The following is a 21,075-nucleotide window of genomic DNA, read 5'->3' as shown; positions in this document are numbered from 1 at the left end:
GATGGTGTGGTGTTGAATAAGCACTGATTAAGCTCACACCTCAATAAATTTTTTAGCGTGGATACATGACTAGATAGAGATTGCCCGAACCTAGCATCTCTCATCTATCCATCGTCCCTTGTTCCATCTTTCTCCACCCTCATCCTTCCTTCCTCGAACCCCATGAGAGTAAAGAAGCCAATATTAGAGAACCGTGACCTTTAATTGCTCTGGGGATTGGCCACTGTTCTCGCTATCGATTAACTCAAAGGAAATGCCGTTGCTTTCGTTGCTTAATATTGGATTTCTCTTCTTGTAACCCAGTTTTAATACACAGGTCAATGATCGATTCCCTTCCCTCTCTCCCCATTGCTTCTTCCACAAATCACGAGTTTCTCTTATTCAATCTAAATCTTACTCGATCCCCTCCCCAGATATTCCTCATGATTGTTGGTAGCAACAAAGAGGACCATGTTCTTGGAGACATTAGCAACAGATACTGCATATATTTGTTTTCTACTTGTTCTAGGTACTGGAAAAATAGCAAAGGCAAGAAAATTAATTGTTTGCTTCATTAGGTCTGGTTTACAGTAATTTTTTTGCAGAATGTTTTATCATTTTTTATTTCTCCAATTTTGTCTGGTTTACAATATTTAAACTTCAATTTTATCAGTTGCTTTGATTTGTGTTTCAAACTCATCGATGTTTTCCCCTCAATGCTTTCGACATCTTGCGTGTTCTTTCAGAAGTCCTCCCATCGGCGGCGTTCAAACTCGATCTCCCATACTCTTACATGTTCGACAAATCAACTGATAACACCCAATGAAATGTATTTACTTGTTCGGCTATCTCCCTTCTCTTCCAGGAAGCAACTCTCTTCTTCACCAAGTTTTCTTTCGGTCGGTCGTGCGTCTAGAGGAAATGTGCTGGGTATGTTTGGTTTATGCAATACATGTCCAGTCACATGTCTACGTGGAAGAATTTGTCCAATTGTGTGCTTAGTCAATGCTTATTCAGCACCACATCATCCTCAATCACCATAGACTTAACGGATTTAGAACCAATAAACCTTTGACTATGTAAACTATAAGGATCTACTAAATAGAAAAAAAGAATTACAAGGACCTGCTTCAAAAATTGGTAAAACTAAAAGGACCGGAAGATTAATTTCCCAAAATATAATTGCAATTAGAAATATTTATTAAATCAATGCGAAAATAAGATTTATCAAAATTTAATTCTAACAGAACGACACGAATTGTTGTAACAGAAAGTGTTATTTGATAAATCAATTGAAAAGTATGGTTTCAAAAACATAATTTAGTTCAGCAAAAGTGTGGAAAAATAAAATAATCGTAATAAATGTGAAGCTTAATTAAATGTGTCTTGTTATATTTTCAAAGTCTTATAAAAATTATTTTTATTGTATGGGGGCTTAAATAAATTTTCTTCTTCTTGTTTTTTTTTTAACGTGTGGAAGGGGTCAGAAATGAATTTCTAGGGTCATTATTATGAGCATCTAATTGTCTTTTGTGCACGGAATACAATACTACATAATGATATTTTGTCAATTATGTTATTATTTCAGTCTCAAATTATAAGACTTTTAAAGGGATTTCTCTGTCTCAAAATATAAGACACTTTAGGTAGGTTAAAGTTTTATTAAATACATCAATTTTAATATTACCTTTTCTCTCTTTATAATTAATTTTCATCTCATTCTCTTCTCAATATATTAAATGATGGGTATTTTTAAAAGTTTATATTTTTATTTTGAAAAGATAAGATTGTTGAGTATATTTAATAAGGTTTATTAATATGTGAGATTTTATTTAAAAGCATATTATAATTTGATACGGAGGGAGTACTTTATACTCATATTTAATTATTGATCAATGCTAATCCACATCTGAGCTTAGTCAATGTACGGCATGAATTAATTAAGAGTGTCCATTCCATATTGGCGGGCGCATTATATATCATACATAAAAATTTCATGCTGATTCGGGTCACGAATGCTTGTGCCGCATTTATAGACAAAGAATCCTATGAAGTTATACAAAAAGCTACATATGAGCCTTAGCTAAATTATTGATACCAAACTTCCCATGCTTGTGCCGCATTTGTAGACAAAGAAACCAATAATGTATAATGCTGTTCCTAATAAGAGCCTAAACCCAAAGTATCTTTATCAATCAACGCATGTTGGCTTGGATGGTAAATGGTTTTAGTTTCCTGAAATCAGCTCTTGGGTTCGATCCCCTAGAATCATGAGAATAGAGAAAATATGCTTGGGAGAGCCATCTTCTTTGAGGCCTTACAATGCTCGAATTCAAATTAATCAAGGTTGTCCGCTTCAAATACCGAATAGTTATACACAAAAAAAAGTATGTTTATTAAACTGCAATTACCTTAGGAAAAGTTCATATTTTTTTTTTTTTAATTTTTGAGTAGTTTATTATAACTACTTTAGTCCTTTAGTAGATTGTGGTCTTCTCATGTTTGTTTTCATTTACAGTCATGCCTGTGTTGTTCTTCTTCAAAATTTAATTTTTTGCACAAAAATATCTAATCATATCGCATATATGACGCGGAGAATCTTCGTTTAGGTTTGTCTTCTCTTGAGAAGACTTTTCCTCCCATGCATGATCCATGTGGGTACAGTATATAATTAACGAATTTTTACATCTGTCCCCAAAATTTCTCAAGCTCTTTTTGTTAAACTATTTAACGGGAATATACTTCCACGACCTATATTTCAGCCCTGAATTTAGTATATGAAATTAAGTATATTAAGAACTTTATACTTTTTGTGTACTAAACAAAAGAAATTATGGCTTTATTTGGTATTTTTAACTTAGAAAAATGTATATTCAGATAAGATGTGGTATGAAATTGCAGGCAATAAAAAATGTTTTATTGACTTCTACTTCCCAATCAATTCATATTGACTTTGACTTTTAGAGTAATGCTTTGCACGCGAAAGGCTTGTCGCGGAATATATATGTGGCCTCCCATTATTAAGACCAGAAAGCAAGTGTGTGCTTCTTCTAAGTTCCTACCTAATTGCCTTGCACAGAGTTCTCAAAGCATCCCAGTGTTTCTCAACAAAATGAAGGCTTGTTCAGTCAGCAAGTTACCTTCATTTTGGTCCCTGTGCCTTCACTTGCCTCTTTTCCTTGCTTTGATCTTCCCATCTTGTAGAACTGTTTCCTCATTGAGAAACGACACAGATCATTCGTGCTTACTCAAATTCAAATAATCAATATCCGATGATCCATACCATATCTTGGATTCTTGGAATACTTCTACACACTTTTGTCACTGGCATGGAATCACTTGTGGCCGCAAGCATCAACGAGTCACACGGTTGGACTTAGATGGATATCACTTGCGTGGTTCTCTGTCACCTTCCATTGGAAATCTCTCCTTTCTGAGAGTCATTATTCTTGACGACAATGACTTCTATGGAGAAATCCCTCAAGAGTTAGGTCGCTTGTTTCGATTGCAAGTACTTAGCCTCAGCAATAATACACTGAGCGGGGAATTTCCAGTCAACGTGACAAGTTGCTCTAAACTCAGGTACTTATCTTTTGGTGGGAATAATCTTACTGGCAAAATACCAAAGGAGATTGGTTCTCTCCATAATCTTGAAAAACTATTTCTGCCCATGAACAATTTCATGGGAACCATCCCAATTTCCATGTGGAATATTTCTTCCTTTGTTGTAATTAGTTTAGACTTGAATCACTTGGAGGGTAGAATACCTGAAGAAATAGGTCACTTGAAAAGTTTGATAGGATTTGCAGCAGGTGGAAATAAACTTTCTGGTGCAATTCCTTCTTCTGTTTACAATTTGTCAAATCTCATTAACTTTGAGATTACACAGAATCAGATCAGTGGCTCTCTCCCAAGCAACATGTTTGTCAACCTCCCTAATCTTCAAAATTTTCTGCTCGGAGAAAATCGATTCTCAGGTCCTATCCCAGCTTCCATTGTAAACGCCTCTATGCTTCAATGGATCTCCATACCAGGAAATAACTTTGTAGGGCATGTTCCAGATCTTGGAAAATTGCATGACCTTTCATTTCTGAGTGTGGGTCATAATAATCTAGGAAGCAATTCTTCTAACGACTGGGAGTTTTTAAAACCTTTGATCAATTGCAGTAAGTTGGAAATTCTAGCCTTGAATAGCAACAATTTTGGTGGCCATCTACCAGATACCATAGGAAATTTGTCTGCTCAAGTCACACAATTATATCTTGAATATAATCAAATATCTGGCAAAATCTCTCCAGCATTAGGAAACCTCGTTAACCTGAGGCTATTGCACATGGAGATGAATTATTTCACTGACATCATCCCATTTACTTTTGTAAAGTTTCAAAAGATGGAAGCTTTATATTTATCAGGAAACAAACTGTCTGGAGAAATAACCCCTTACATAGGTAACCTTACTCAATTATTTGATTTGGATTTGTCAGATAATATGCTTGAAGGACAAATCCCTTCCAGCATTGAAAATTGCAAAAAATTGCAGCAGCTTGACCTATCACAAAACAAGTTTAGTAGAGCTATACCAATAGAGATCTTCGGCCTTCCATCTTTATCAGTCTCTCTAAACTTATCACACAACTTGCTGAGTGGCAATCTCCCTAATGCGGTGGGAAATTTAAAAACTATTACTAAATTGGATGTCTCTCACAATCATTTATCTGGCGATATTCCAAAAACCATTGGAGATTGTGCAAGCTTGGAGTATCTCCTTTTACAGGGAAATTTCTTTCAAGAAACAATTCCTTCATCTTTGGGCTCATTAAAAGGTTTACGATATTTAGACTTGTCAAGAAATAACTTGTCCGGATCAATTCCAGAAGGTCTGCAAGATATTTCTATTTTAACATACTTCAATCTTTCTTTCAATATGTTGCATGGTGAAGTACCAAAAAAAGGTGTCTTTAGCGATGCAAATGCAATATCATTGACAGGGAATAATGGCCTCTGTGGTGGCATATCAGAGCTAAAACTACCATCATGCCCTGTTAATGACAAGGGAGAAACAAACCATCATAATTTGAAGTTGGTAGTAGCAATATGTTGCGTGGTGGGTTTTCTTCTTCTTTTACTTCCATCTATACTTTTTATTTATCATAAGAGGAAAAGGAGCAAGAAATCTTCTGAGAGTCCACCAACAATTGACCTACTTCCCAAGGTGTCATATCAAAGTCTACACAATGCCACAGATGGGTTCTCAGTCAACAACATGATAGGATCAGGAAGTTTTGGCTCTGTATATAAAGGAAGTCTTGAGTCTTATGACGTTGTTGCAGTAAAGGTCTTCAACCTTCGATGTAAGGGAGCTCCAAAGAGTTTCGTGGCTGAATGTAATTCACTTAGGAATACAAGACATCGGAATTTGGTAAAAATTTTAACATGCTGCTCTAGCATAGATTACAAGGGCAATGAATTTAAAGGTCTAGTTTATGAGTACATGGTGAATGGAAGCCTGGAAGATTGGTTGTATCCAAGTGAAGAAAATCCGAATCCTCCAAGAATGCTGCTTGTTGATCAGATATTAAACACTCTTATTGATGTTGCATCTGCATTACATTATCTTCACCATGAATGTGAGCCACCACTTGTTCATTGTGATCTGAAGCCAAGTAATATCCTTCTTGATGGGAACATGGTTGCTCATTTGAGTGATTTTGGATTAGCAAGACTACTTTCAACTATAGAAGGCATTGCTCCTACACAGAGCAGCACAATTGAAATAAAGGGTACTATTGGCTATGTTCCTCCAGGTATCACTTAATTTTTAGAGACATGAAAAATTCATTACTTTCAAACTCTGCTTTTTTTAACCATTTTGTTCAATGATTAATTACACACACGCACGCACACGAGAACTAATAGGCTTACAATTGAGATTTCAGAGTATGGATTGGGTTCTGATGCATCAGTACAAGGTGACATGTATAGCTTTGGCATTCTTGTTCTAGAAATGTTAACCAATAGAAGGCCCACTGAAGATATATTTATGAATGGTCACGATCTTCATAGCTATGTGGAAATTGCATTTCCGAACAAGGTTTTGGAAGTGGTGAGCCCAACTATTCTTCCAAGAGAATCTGAACATAGAACGGCAGAATCAGGAGACTCATGGAACAACATGATACAAATCCATCCTAATTTGCAGAAATGCTTACGTTCTTTATTTAAGATTGGACTTTCCTGTTCAATGGAATCTCCAAACCGAAGAATGAGTGCTGCAGATGTCATCAGGGAGCTAAATTCTATCAAAAGTTCCGTACCTTCAGGTGAGTACAATAAACTCTTTTATATTTTCGAAAATTCTTTTCTCTATATGAAATTAATTGAGAAAATCACATGCAAAGACCTGATAAAAAACTTATTGGATTGCAGATAAAGATTAATAACAATTTCAATTGGAAAAAAAAAAAAACACATGTACATGTTCTCATTTTAATAGTAATCTATTCTGTATTAGTCCTTATATGTAAATAAGATTCTTGTTAGATCATCAAATGTGATTCTCCCAAATTGATTTTACCTCATTCTTGCCATCACCTTCCATTCATGCTCCCACTTTTTTATATACTTTCCCCGTATATTCTACATATTTTGTCACCTTAATATTTGTCAAAAGAAACTGCTTTTTGTTTTGAATCGAATGCTTAATTCTTTCTGTGCATGTGGGTTCTATCAATGTTTAATAAGTTTCTAATTAAGCATCTATTTTTCTGTAACAATAGAAGCCTTCTGCACTCCTCTCAATTTTATTCTTCTAGTTTTTTTTTTTTGCTTAAAAGATATTGGTATATATCACAAAAGCTATGTCTAGATTGTCTTAATTTCTTACAACGGTTATGTTCTATCTTTTGTTTAATTAATGTCATCGGCATCTCATTTTTGTTTTTATTGTTGTAGGTAATCGAATGTTATTTGGTCCACCTGTTTCAACAAATAATCGAAACGTCAATGGGATGAGCTAAACACTGTTTGCATAGGCATGTCTAGTTTGTAGCCTTGTTTGTATGCGCTTATTTTTGATTACTTGGTCTACACGTGGTCTTCACAAGTTTATAGGCGGAGATCATCATAATGTGCTTTATGTTTGTTTTTATTATTTGTGGTTGGGAGAAGAGCTTCCTTTGTTATGTATGACTAATAATGGTTCCTTAACGATATTGTGTCCTCTATGTTTCATCCTCTTGTTCTAGTATCTACTGTGCACTTTGGGTATGCGGTTTCTTTTTATCAAATAATCTGAAACAGAGCGAGATTTTTTTTTTTTGGAACTAAGAAAATCCATCTGAAATGCTAATCTACATGAAATGACAAAATTATTCCAATTAACATGCATGGTGCATTTTGGACTTTGGTGGGTGTATTAAATATATATATATATATATATATTATGCATAAAAATTTAATGTTGATTTTGTGATGCACTCCTTGTGCCGCATTTATAGACAAAGAAACCAATAATGCTATATACTAAATAATAAAATGCTATATTGATGCGACATTAAACTTCCTATGCTTCGTACGTACGTGACTGATCATTCATAATTGTCTAGCTATGTATTGCATGTGAACTTGACTATTCATTCATATGCTTCACGTTAATCATTAATATCATTATCATTATCATAATTGATATGCTGATTCTAAATCATAAACAATACTAGTTATTTTTAGATTTTGTGTAATACACGACCACGTGATGTCCAACCGTATATGCAGAATCAGAATACGTACAGGTGACTTTTTGCCTAACGAAATATTCTTGAGTTATTATATAACAGTATGTTTATAATCAGGTTTCATACAATGGATGGACATATGCTTGTTTTTTTAGATCATATTAAGGAAAATTTTTATGAAAATAATACCTTGGGACCAAATAAAAAGGATTATAAGATTTTAGGATGCCAAACTTTTAAAGCGTTACTTAAAGATCTTGATCTTTTGCATATATTAATAAAATATCTATATTCACATTCAAATTGGAAATCCTAGAAAACTTAGTTAACATTATTTCAGATTCACTCTTTCCACATTTTCAGCTTATATACATTATTTTTTCAGTTTATATTTTGATATTTTCAAAATTGAAGAATAAATATAAAAATTCTTAATTAATTAAAAAAATCCATACTAAATTTTTGGGATTTTCAACTTAGCTCTTTCATCAGGATTTTTAAATGTACTTTTGTATGTGTTTGTAGGAATTTCTTTTGTTTTCTCGTTTTCTTTTAGGGCTTGTTGTAGCCCCATTTGATATTTCTGTCAGTTTTCTAGAGTTGCTTGACTTAGTAATGACCTTATTTAATGTATGTAAACAAGGATATTAGTTATCTAGTATCAACTTAAAAATAAAAAATAATTAAATTTTAAATCTATAAATAAGTTTTATGTTTGCATTTAGTCTAGGTCAGTGGTGATAATGCTCCAAACTTTTCTAAGTTACTGAATGGAGGAGTAAAACAAAAAAAAAAAAAAACCAACAGCTTGCATGCTTGAATTTTAGATTCACTAAGGCACAATTACTTTAGCTAACAAAATTTTCAATAGAGCTTCTAAACCAAAATCTAGGTTAGGATTAAAGTAAAAAATTCTGACTTCTCAAAAGTGGTTCTGAATCAAAATCTAGGTTATCAATTTATTGTACCTTTTAGAATTTAATATTTTATAATTTATCAATTTATTTTAAATTTTTAAAACTTATAAATAATATTTCATTATCTATATATAAACTGAGAGGATTGCTTGGCACAGGATCACACGCCATTGGATTCTCGCATTGCAGCAGATTTGCCAACCATAAAAGGAAAACACTTTCATGCACTTATTCATTCATTCATTTATTTTTTCCTTTTTACCAGCTGCACTTACCTCCTTTTACCCATATTCTCATTATTTCACAGTGAAAAAGCTCATTCGCCTCCAATAAGTTATTCTCTTTCTTGAATATAATTATAATATATTCATTTCGGTCTAAAATATGTATCATTTTCTGAGTTACGATTGATTCACAACGTAAGATATTTTGAAAAAATTCAATATTATTAAATTCTTTTTATAAATGTCAATTAATTAAAATAGATTAATTTCAAGTAGGAGGTAATATTAAAAAGTAATAACGATTTTTTATTTTTAATGATACAAATCACTTTTAACTATTTTTCTTAATTTATATAAAGTGATTAAAACTATCATTACTTGTTAGTTCTATCATGCATATTCCGTAGGTACAAACAAATGAACAATCTTGTTGTGGGGTTAGACTTTGAAACTGGATTGGACATAAATAAAAGGGCCTTTGAGTTGTTACTAATAGGACTTTCAAATAATTAATAGAACAACCATAATAAGTTGCAAACTTCTCGCTGTCACTTGCAAATATTGGAGGAAGAGTTGTAAATCACCATATTATTCTTGTTTTAAATACTCTCAAGTAATAATGATAAAATAAAATAAATAAGAAATTATTTTTTATGATAAAAATAGTCCTATGACTACTTGCAATTGATTTTAGATAATCTTAGACAACTAACAAAAGTTGATTTAGTTGATAAAGATTTAACCCATAACCTAAAATATCACATAATCAAATCCTACCTCCTGTGTGGGGGGGACCTTAGTGGACAATTTATAAGGAATTTTGTAAGCATGTTTGAGTCTAGGTAAGTTCTTGAGATCCAACTTACTTAATCTTTTCTTTTGAATAAAAAATGGGAAGATTACACTAAGGTTTTATAGAAGAGAATTTATTATCGAGAGGTTACATGAAATTCATAAAATACTCTTAAATCTCAAATCCTGTGCATTTAAAACTTAGCAATGAGAACTTACAATCAGGTAATGGGCATGCACAACTTGCTATATCTGTAAGTTGCTCTCTTCTGTTGATCGAATATTAGTTTTACTTCACTCAATGTACGCAAGCTTTTCTTCTAGCTACTTGGTTGTGTGTCTATGTGTAAGTGTGTGTGTGTGTGTGTGTGTGTGTGTGAGATTCTGAATATAAATTGTTCGACAAGGGAGTGCATGTAGGACCAGTGAACCATTGGTTAGCTTTAGATGAATGGCCATATCATTTGTATGCCAACTTCAACTCATGCTTTGGCAAGCTAATCCAGATGGCATCAGATCACCATCAGGATTCATGAGTTTGAGGCCATGTCCCTCTACTGTGTCACCACGCCTAATTAGCATAATCTTAATAATATTTATCAGTCTGTTTTGTACTGGAGTTGTGTGTCATGTATCTCTTCATTTCAATGACTATATTTAACCTTTGTGCTATACACAGGAGCCTGATTTCCATATTTATGATATTTTCCATGTTGGGGGGTTATAGACAAGGTTCCCTAATTAAGATTGAGCTTCTCTCCTCTACTCTAATGATCCCAAATTTGGAAATAAAGATGCATGTCCTTATGCTTATGGGACTAACCATGATCTCTCCTACAATATTATATGGAAAATTAATTTCATCATTAATGAAAAAAATTAATATTTGTATGCTTAATGGACATATTTATTTTAATTATTAAATTATTATTTTTCACTAATTAATATTTGAATAAATTCATCCCTCCAAGAATAATATATAAGCATTTGGATATCCGCTGGGCAAAATTGATTAATTTGATTGATTTTAAAGATAATTGATTATATTGTGTGATATAATTACTTTAAAAAATTGATTAATAAAATTAATTTTATGCATAATTAAACAGCATAATTGAAATTCAGATAAAAAGATGATTTTTTTTAAAAAAATATAAATTGAAACACGCATATTACATGTAAAAATCAATTATGAACTCAACCATAATTTTCTAAAAAATATCCAAACATCCTAAAACCTCTAGGTGCTCCTTTTCCTTTCTTCGCACCTTCCTAGCCTTTTTTATATTATTATTAAAAGACTATAACACTATTACAAAACTGATTCCAGGTAATAAACGTCGTTAGCAGTTAATTAACTGCTATGTTGTTTTATACAGTATTACGAAAAAAAGCATTTTTTATATGACTCAGTATGTGACGGCAAATGCTCTCACCAAACAAGCTAGGCGCTGAATTGGCAGGCTATTGCATATATATTACTTTGCTTATCAAAAGAACTAATTAAGTCTCAATATAAGGTATCATTTTTTGAAATTATAAAAAGAGGAAGTATGGAAAGCTTCGAGCAATAAAACGTAAAATAAACTCCATTGAAGTTATAAAAAATCTTCAAAATCTTTCCATACGACCGATGTAACCTAAACCCTTATAAAAAAAAAAATACATTCAAATAAAGTGCAATGAAATGATTGTGTTGAATGAAAAATTTATGGAGTTTACACACACACACACACACTCACTCACTCACTCACACACACACAGGATTACGTCACATTTATTAAGGGGGAAAATGCATGTCAAACGAATTCAAATTTTTTTATATTTTGGTTGCGTAACTCAAGTTTCATTATTCATATTAAAAAACGACTATCGTGTGTTATACCTGCCGAAATATATTGGGATCGATCATCACGTAAATTGCATTGTCTTCTCTTGTTTTTCTAGTCACTCATGAGCTTCAATCCAATTGCTATATCTAATTTGCTCTCTTCTTTTGATCTAATATTAGTTTGGTTTTACACATTAGTGTTATTGATATGTTTGATTCTGAATATTGTTGGATATGGGATGCAGGACCACTGTCAGTACGAATATTATTTCATATTCAAAAAAACATATTGTCTAAAATATCTGTATTCACATTCAAATTGGAAATCCAGGAAAATTAGTTAATATTATCACATTTACTCTTTCCACATTTTCAACTTACATCTATACATTATTTTTTCAATTTACATTTTGATATTTTTAAATTTGAATAATTAATATAAAAAATTCTTAATTAATTAAAAATAATCCTTGCCAAATTTTTATGTTTTTTAAGTGTATTTTTGTGGGAATTTTTGTGTTCTCATTTTCTTAGGCCTTGTTGTGTTTTATGTTTAGCCATTTGATATTTTGTCAGTTTTTTTAGTGTTGCTTGACTTTTTTTTTTTATGCAAAATGAGAACAAGGAATTAAAACCTACAATCAATCTCCAAACTATCAGGAATAAAAATTGGCAGCGTTGTAAAGAACACCACATCCATATCTGATTTAAAGCTTCCTTTGCTAATAGATCAGCGACTATATTAGCCTCACGATTGCACCACAGCAGTGCCACGTTCCAGTCTCTTATCATCATCCTTTGAATTTTTGCTATAATGTCATGGTCAGGATGATTAGGTTGCTCCTCCTTTTACAAAATAGTAATTGCTTCTAAACAATCAGTCTCGAGCTCAATGTTCTTCTAGTCCATGTCCCAAGCTCGCTTAAGCACCCATAAAATCCCTCATAACTCAGCATTTAAGCTACTGCCATTTCTATATGATATATGAAGCCTCCTAGGGCCTTCCCTATGTGATCTCTAGCAATACCACCATATCCAGTTATCCCTCCATTAGCTGCACTAGCACTATTAACATTGAATTTCACAGTTCCCTCCCTTAGCGGTTCTCATCTAATTCTTTCACTCTCAAATTCTTTACTAATCAACTCAGGCTTGGACCAAGAAACCAAGGCCTACACTTGAGCTAAAACTGTTGACACCACACAATCCTTCTACTAAAAAATTTTAAGATTTCTACTCATCCATAATTGATGACAAAGAATAGCATACCATATGTCCCACCAGAATCCTCTCAAAATCAATCTTTGAGATAAATTCCATTTAATCCAATCATTAGTGTTATTGGGGGCTTTAAAAGTTATTTTGAGTTCACCTGGCAACAATCTATCCCAATAATTAGACATAAGTTTACAATCTCTAAGAACATGAATGATATCTCTAGTACACTGAGGACACACAGAACATTTATCATCCACATATAAGCCTTTCCTAGATCGAAGAGAGTTAGTCATGAATCTACCTCTTGCACATAACCAAAGGAAAGTTTTGTTGCGTTGTAGAACTAGAGCTTTCCAACCTTCCTCCATACACTCTCACGAACAATACCGTCATTTGAGCAGATACTCTTGTAAGTAGATCTAGTAGTGAACTCACCATCGTTAGACCACTTCCATCTTGGGCTATCATCACTCTAATTGCTTTTAACACAATAGATATCTTTGAGCACATGTCTAGGTAGGTATTCCTTGAACATATTGCTCGCCTATCCACTGATCAACGAGATATACTTGTCAACCATGTCATCACACATTTCTTCTGGCACAGGTTTCAATGTATATTCTAGCAGAGATTCATAATGAGGTATCCAATAGTCCTTCCAAAACTTGACTTTATTTCCTGTACTAATATGCCATGCTAATCCCTTTAAAGTATCAAGCCATGCATCCCTAATCCCTTTTTAAGTACTTGAACCTCTTCTCTGAGTTTCTATCTTTGGAACAACATCCTCACCAAATTTGTATTTTTTTCTCACGAATTTCACCCATAGAGCCTCCCTTTGATACACCAATTCCCATCCCAGCTTCATCATGAAATCTCTATTTTGTCTTAAAGCCTTTCTCAGCCCGAGGCCTCCATCTTCCTTCCTCTAACAAACATCATCCCAAGCTACAAGGTGCATTTTCCTTTGCTAGCTCGTCCCACCCAACACAAAATTCTTATCAATCTTAATACAGGTTTGAACAGGTAATGGAGTAGATTGTATAGCATAAGAAGGAATTGCCACAACTACCGAAGCTATTAAATATGTCTAGCCACCAAGGATAAGGAAGTAGCTTTCCACACTGACAACTAACTATCCATCTTATTCAAGACATGTTGATGAGTATTCTTGGTAACTTTCTTTTAGTACAAAGGAACACCTTAGTATTTACCAAGATCACAAGTAGGAGTAAAATTCAAGAAGCCAGTTATCTTAGCTACAATAGTATGCCCCACGTTTTCAAAAAAGAAAATTATGGACTTAGCACTATTTACCTTCTCACTAGAAATGCTATGAAAATCATCAAGACATGCTTTAATCATACCAACTTGATCCACATTAGCCTCAGCAAAGAGCAATAAATCATCTACAAAAAATAAATGAGATATACCTACCCCATTTCTTTTTAATTTAAAAGGTAACCAATTTTCATTCTCCACTTCCCCTTGTATCATATGTCCTAATTTCTCCATAACTAAAACAAATAGATATGGGGATATAGGATCACCTTATCAAGCCCTATGACAAAATAAATTTCTGCCCCTTTTCTCCATTCCAAAGTATTTGCATTTCAACAATGGAAAGGCATTTAGAGACCAAATCAATAAAATTCATTGGAAAATTCAATTCTGCTAGACAACAAGTAACAAAGTTCTATCTAATCTTGTCATAATCTTTTTCTAAATTAATTTTCAAAGCCATGAACCCTCTCTTTCCCTTGTGCCTCTGAAAAGAATGGATAATTTCTTGAGCAACAATTATGTTGTTAGTACTCTATCTACCCGAAACAAAACTATACTGATTGGGAGTCACAATTTTATGCATAATACCTTTCAATCTAGTAGCAAGAAGTTTAGTAATAGCCTTTTACACCACATTGCATAGACTAATTGGTTGAAAATCCTTCATAGTCTTAGGTATTTCAATTTTAGGAATTAATACTATATTAGTGTCATTAATACGATTCACAGCCTTATATTAGTGTTGCTTGACTTTGTTACATGGTTTTCCTAATGTCTTTTTTAAATCCATGTGCCCAAAGATAATTGTTATCTAGTATATCAACTCAAAAATAAAAAATAATTAAATTTTAAATTTATGTTTTATGTTTGAATTAGTCTAGGTTAGTAGTGGTAACACCCCCAAAATTTTGTAAGATACTAAACGATCGAATAAAAAAAAAAAGTCAACACCTGCATGCTTGAACTTTAGAATCACTCTTAGGCATAACAAAATTTTCAAAAGAGCTTCAATTCTAAACCAAAATCTAGTTAGGATTGAAGTAAAAAAAAAAAAAAACTGATTTCTTGAAGGTGCGAGTCAAAATCTAGATTATCAATGTATTTAACTTTTTAAAATGTAATATTTTATAATTTATCAATGTATTTTAAAAACATATAAATGAAACTTGATTATATATTAAGTGAGATAAATAAGCTGAGAGTATGGCTTGGTACGTACTGGAGCATACACCATAAAAGGAAAAAACTTTCTTGTCCCTACCTTTTTTTACCCAGCTAAGGTTCTCATTATTTCACAATGAAAAAGCTCATTCGCGGCCAACAAGTTATTCTCTTTCTAGAACATAATTATCATACATTTCCTCCCATATGAAATATGGATAACTTTCTATAAGTTATATGGTTGATTCAAAATGTAGGATATTTTGCAAAAATTCAATATTATTACATTCTTCTTTACAAATGTCAATTGATTAAAATAGATTAATTTTAATTAGGATGCAAATTAAAAGGTAATAATAATTTTTTTATCTTTTTAATGATCATACAAATCACTTTTAACTATTGTTCTTAGTTCATATAAAGTGATTAAAACTAGGGAAAAACTTTTATATACACTTAGTTTTATATACTAAAAGTGCTTGTTTTCAATTAAATCAAAATATGCACATCTTTTATAAATTATTTATTATATAAAAATTTTTATTAAAAACATTATTACACATTAAAATTTAATTATGTTGATTTGATTGCATAAAAATATATAAAATATATAAAGCACAGTACTTAAATCTTATGCTTAAAACTATTATTACCGCCATGGTCCTCGTGTAAAACGAGTGTAAGTTTCATTATGACGAACAAATTGACAATAATCTTGTTGGTGGTTAGACTGAAATTGGATTGGACATAAATTAAAGAACTTTTATAAAAGCACCTAATTATTCCTCATAATGCTCCCCCCGTCCTATCGTCCTGCTGGGCACCAATGTTATTGATTCCAAATTCTAATATTAAAATCTCAAATATTATAGGGAGAAATGTCAGTGAAAAAAAGTGGGGATTGAATTTGTTTTTAAGAACTTTGAGACACATGCCATGCATAAACAATATCACAATAAATAACTAATAAAATCAAACAATACATTAATGATAATCCTCTTTTAGAACAACTCATGAAATCAAGAAAAGATCAGAGATACGTCGAGCTCATCAATCTATCGTTATAATAGCGAAGAAAATTAATTTTATTATGGGTCAATTTGAGTTATTGATTCTTTCAAATAGTTAATACAAGAACAACCATAAAATGTTGCAAATATTGGAGGAAGAGTTGTCAATCACCAAACAGGATGAACAACTGTTTATAAGTCCTCCTTTAATATTTACGAGTTCAAAATTAAGAAATTTACAATTAATTCTATATGCTTTTATACAATTTCTTCATAAACGTATAAGTAATAACTAACATTCAATTGATCAAGTGAGAACAAATAGTTTCTAGATTTGGTTGGGGTGAATAATTTTCCACTTGATCCAATATATTTTAATTATATTTTTGTTTTATATACTCTCAAGTAACAATGATAAAGTAAAATATATAAAAAATATTTCTTTATGATAAAAATGTCTACAATTGATTTTAGATAAAGCAATCATGTTGGGGTGGGGCAAAATAGTGGAACTCAGTTATGACTACATGTGTGTGGCTCTATATAAAGGCATATAGGTTGTTTGAACTCCTCACCCTCATCAATTGCATATCACAAGCTAAACAAATGGCTCCAAAAGTTGCATTGTCTTGTCTTGTTTTTCTGCTCTCACTCGCCAGCTTCGTTGCAATCGCTTTATCTGTAAGTTGCTCTCTTCTCTTGATCCAATACTAGTTTTGGTTTCATTTTTACCCATAGTACGCAATCTTTTCTTCTACTTAAATTAGTTTCGACGTGTGTGTGTGTGTGTGTTAGTAGTGTTATTGATATGTTTGATTCTGAATATTAATTGTGTTTCACGCAGGTTCAGTGCCAGTACGTAGTGAGAGTGAAGACAGGAGATCGCGATGATGCAGGAACGGACTCCACCATCAGCCTCAAGTTGACTGACTCTTCCGGCAATGGCTTTACTGTCAATAACCTCGAAGATTGGGGAATCATGGAACCTGGTCATGACTACTTCGAGCGAGGCAACCTCGACATCTTCAGTGGCTCGGCACCTTGCGTCAGCGTTTGTGCCATCACCGTGACCTCCAACGGGGAAGGAAACAAGCCAGGGTGGTACTTGGATTACGTGGAAGTCACCGCCAATGGGCACAAGACAACATTCCCGGTGAGCCAGTGGCTAGCTCTGGATGAATCTCCCCATCATCTCTATGCCACGGTGAACTCATGCTTCGGCAAGCTTATCAAGATGCCTTCAGATCATCAAGATTCTTGAGATCGAGGCCCAGTCCCTTTATGCGACCATATGCTTCATAAGCAAATCTTCGTAATATCTATCTCGCTTTCTGTGTTGTGTGATGTAATGTATGAGTGTCATGTGTCCCTATATTTCAATAACTAGATTCAACCTCCGTGCCCTGCACGCGAGCTTGATTTCTATATTTATAAGAATTTCCATAGCCTGATTGAGCTTCTCTCCTCTCATGATCACACATTGGTAAAAAAAAAAAAAAAAAGAGTACGATCAATTCTTATGGGACCAACCATTCATCTCTCCCACAATATTATATAGAAAATTAATCTCTTAACACAAAAAAAAAAAACATTTAATAGTGACTTTTAATAATTGCCATCAAAAATAACTTTCAACGGCAACAAAATAAGTATCTCTATAAAAAAAATTCAAAACTTAAAAATAATTTATATAATTACTTTTAGTGATAACATTTGTCACTGTTGAAAGTACTTTCTTAAAATAATTTAATTTAATTTAAAATTTTAAAATTAAATAAAGTCATTCAAAAGATGTCTACAAAATTAAATATCTTATTTTACATAAAAAATGAGGAATAAAAGATATATAGGATCAAGAAACAACATAAAAAATAATAAAGATGTGTTAAGTTTAATTATTAAATTTTTTTTAATTTTGCATTATACATAATCCTTTTTTAGACATATATAACTCATCTTATTTAATAATGATCTTATTAAGCTAGTATTTTAATATAATATAATTAAAATCTTAATGGGTGATTACTTTCAATTATAATCAAGCTAAGTTATACAAAAAAACTTACTTGCATACATAATGGTATTGGAATATCAAAGTTGTATAGATGTCATGGGATACAAGTGGCATTGCAGACTACTTAACACATTATATGCACTTGATACTTAGCCTGATATACTCATGATGTCTACTTCATTTGCTAAGTTCTAATGACTCTTTGACAAGGATGTCTTGTAAGCCAAAAGTATAATATGTTTGTTGCCGCTAAAAGTAAACATTTGGTAATGACTTTTAACAGTTGTCATGAAAAAATAACTTAGCGGTGACAAAAGTATTTTTTAAAAATAATTTAAAAATTAAAAATAATTTATATAATTACTTTTGGCAGCAACATTTGTCGCCACTAAAAGTATTTTCTTAAAAAATTAAGTATAACATAAAAACTTAAAATTAAATAAATCATGAATGTGAAATAAATGACATATAGGATCAAGAACCAAAATAAATAATAATGAAGATGTGTTAAGTTTAATTATTAAATTATTTTTTAATTTTTCATTATACATAATCTTATTTTAGACATATATAGCTCATCTTTTTAAATAATGATCTTATTAAACTAGTATTTTAATGTGATATAATCAAAATATTAATAAGCTAAGTTATTCATAAATACTTACTTACTTACTTACTTACATATACATAAATGATATTTGAATGTTAAAGTTGTATAGATATTGTAAGATGTAACTAGCATTGTAGTCTATTTAACACATTTCGCACTTGATGCTAGGCCTGATATACACATGATGTCTATTACGTCTGCTGAGCTCTAATGACTCTTTGAAATGGATGTCTTGTGATTTGCTAATATTTAGGTTTCTATTGTTATGAAAACATAAGTTACTAATAAGATTTTTATATATGAAATATTATTATTAAGAAGAATATGAAAAATTATTCAAATCTACCCTATTGTTATGAAGAAGAGAATAATTAGAAGATAGCTAGATGAAACAATTTTCAAATCTACCTTGATGTTATAAGGTAGAGAATAATTAGAAGTTAGCAAGATTAATCATATTTGGGATCCTTGTAATTATTTTGTATTGTAAAAGTTATTAGCAGTCATTAAAAATTCAAAATTGTTAAAAATGACTATTAACAAATATATGGTTAAAATAATTTTTTGGTTACAATATTTTTTAAAAATAAAATTTATATTTAATAAAAGAAGGGGAAGCATTTAACTTGGAAAATAATAAAAATTTAATAATGCATTTATTACTTTTTGAGAAAAATATGGAGAAGGTAAAAGTAAGAGATATTTAAAATAAACTAATATAAAATATATTTATAAATAAATTATATACTTAATTATTTTAATTTAAAAAATAAAATAAAACTTAAAAAATTGTTAAAATGTATAAAATAAAATTATTTAATATTTAAAATTTTTTTCATTTTAAGTTCATTTTCCTAATAAAGTAATATTTGCTACTGAAAAAATAATATTTCATTAAAAGATATAATATATATATATATATAGTCATATAAATTATTTTATCATATTAATAATTGAAAATAAAATAAAATATATATGTATATCTTTTTAATAATGTATTTTTGATATATATGTATGTAGTTAGATAATATATATTTAACTTCACATATAACAATTATAAGTACATTTTAATTTAATTGAAAAAAATGAGGATTTAAGGTTTGAAAGGTAGAGGTCAATAGCTTAAATCTCGGCTTCGATATATTTCATAATAAATATGTGACATGGCGTATGGTGATGACATGGCGTGAGAAGCACACACATGGCAAGGTGATATGGTGTGAAATGTCAGGTGACATGGCACGAGGAAGCACGCGAGTGGCAAGGGTGACGTGGCATGTGGAGGCGTGCATGTAGTGGGGTGAGGCGCAAGTGACATGGCATGAGGAGGCGAGGACATAGCAAGGTGACATTGCATGAGATGACTCTTTATTTTTATTTTTTTGCAAAAAAAGAAAAGACTTTTGGTTCGTCACTAAAGCTTTTTAGTAGCAACTTTTTGCTGCCAAAAAATTACTACTAAAAGTTTAATTGCTAATAATTTTTTATTACAAAAAACTTAATCGCCTCAAAAAGTATACTTTTATATAAACTTTTAATGGTGAAAAACTGTCACCAAAAAAGCTATACTTTTAGTGATGACTAAGTTATTCGCCATAAAAAACTATTAACTACAAGACTATTGACAATAATCTTTTGCTAATAAAAAAGTTGTTGCTAAAAATCTTTAGCAATCATTTTTGGATTTTTGATAATGACAAAATTCATTTTTTTTATAGTGTAATTAATGAACAAAAGTATTCGTTTGCTTTATATGGACGTGTTTATTTATACTTCGGCAAACGGTCATAGTAACTTTTTCTCTTTCAATGTGTACGAAAGAAGAGGTGCTTTTATTGTAAATTTTTTTTTTTTTTTACCTATGAGTGAAACCTGTTAAAAGATTAAATGCCGACGTTTGTATCCAAAATGTTAACTGAATTGAATATAAAGATATGCAAACAGATTTTTCAACAAAATCACCTTAAATGTAAAGCTATAAAGCATGATTGCACCAAGCTCTGCCGATCCATTTGTTTTTTGAATGATTAATAGAATTACTTATTTTTAAGGCTTTGGAAATCTTTGGTGTAGAAGTGTTTCTCTTTTGGACTTTCTAGTTCAAGTTGCTAGTTTTAGTATATTGATATATAATGTAATGGTCCAAAAATTTAAATTAAATATTTTTCTTTTTTTATTGAGGTTTTATTTAATTAATTTAGTTGTAGCACATGAAGGTAGTGACTTAATAAAATTTTTATTAGTTATTTATATAGAGGTTTAAAGTTTGAATCTTACTTAAATTAAATGTTAGTTTTATCTTCTT

At 31.4% G+C, this 21,075-nt stretch overlaps 2 protein-coding genes across 2 annotated transcripts; both read left to right on the top strand.

Moving 5' to 3' along the window:
• Positions 1–3,032: 3,032 nt before the first annotated feature.
• Positions 3,033–7,257, top strand: LOC129321869 (putative receptor-like protein kinase At3g47110). Its single transcript, XM_054967799.1, has 3 exons — positions 3,033–5,783; positions 5,916–6,299; positions 6,931–7,257. Exons 1-3 carry the CDS (start codon positions 3,650–3,652, stop codon positions 6,993–6,995), a joined length of 2,583 nt encoding a protein of 860 aa, XP_054823774.1. The 5' UTR covers positions 3,033–3,649; the 3' UTR covers positions 6,996–7,257.
• A 9,454-nt stretch (positions 7,258–16,711) lies between these two features.
• On the top strand, positions 16,712–17,583 carry LOC129284481 (PLAT domain-containing protein 3-like). Its single transcript, XM_054919976.1, has 2 exons — positions 16,712–16,827; positions 16,991–17,583. Exons 1-2 carry the CDS (start codon positions 16,753–16,755, stop codon positions 17,405–17,407), a joined length of 492 nt encoding a protein of 163 aa, XP_054775951.1. The 5' UTR covers positions 16,712–16,752; the 3' UTR covers positions 17,408–17,583.
• The last annotated feature ends 3,492 nt before the right edge of the window (positions 17,584–21,075 follow it).

This window comes from Prosopis cineraria, unplaced genomic scaffold, assembly GCF_029017545.1.
Source record: "Prosopis cineraria cultivar Desert tree isolate PC_DT_omini unplaced genomic scaffold, ASM2901754v1 PC10, whole genome shotgun sequence".
NCBI classification, from domain to species: domain Eukaryota; kingdom Viridiplantae; phylum Streptophyta; class Magnoliopsida; order Fabales; family Fabaceae; genus Prosopis; species Prosopis cineraria.
Note: the sequence above shows the minus strand (reverse complement) of the source record. Positions and strands in the feature narration are given on the sequence as shown.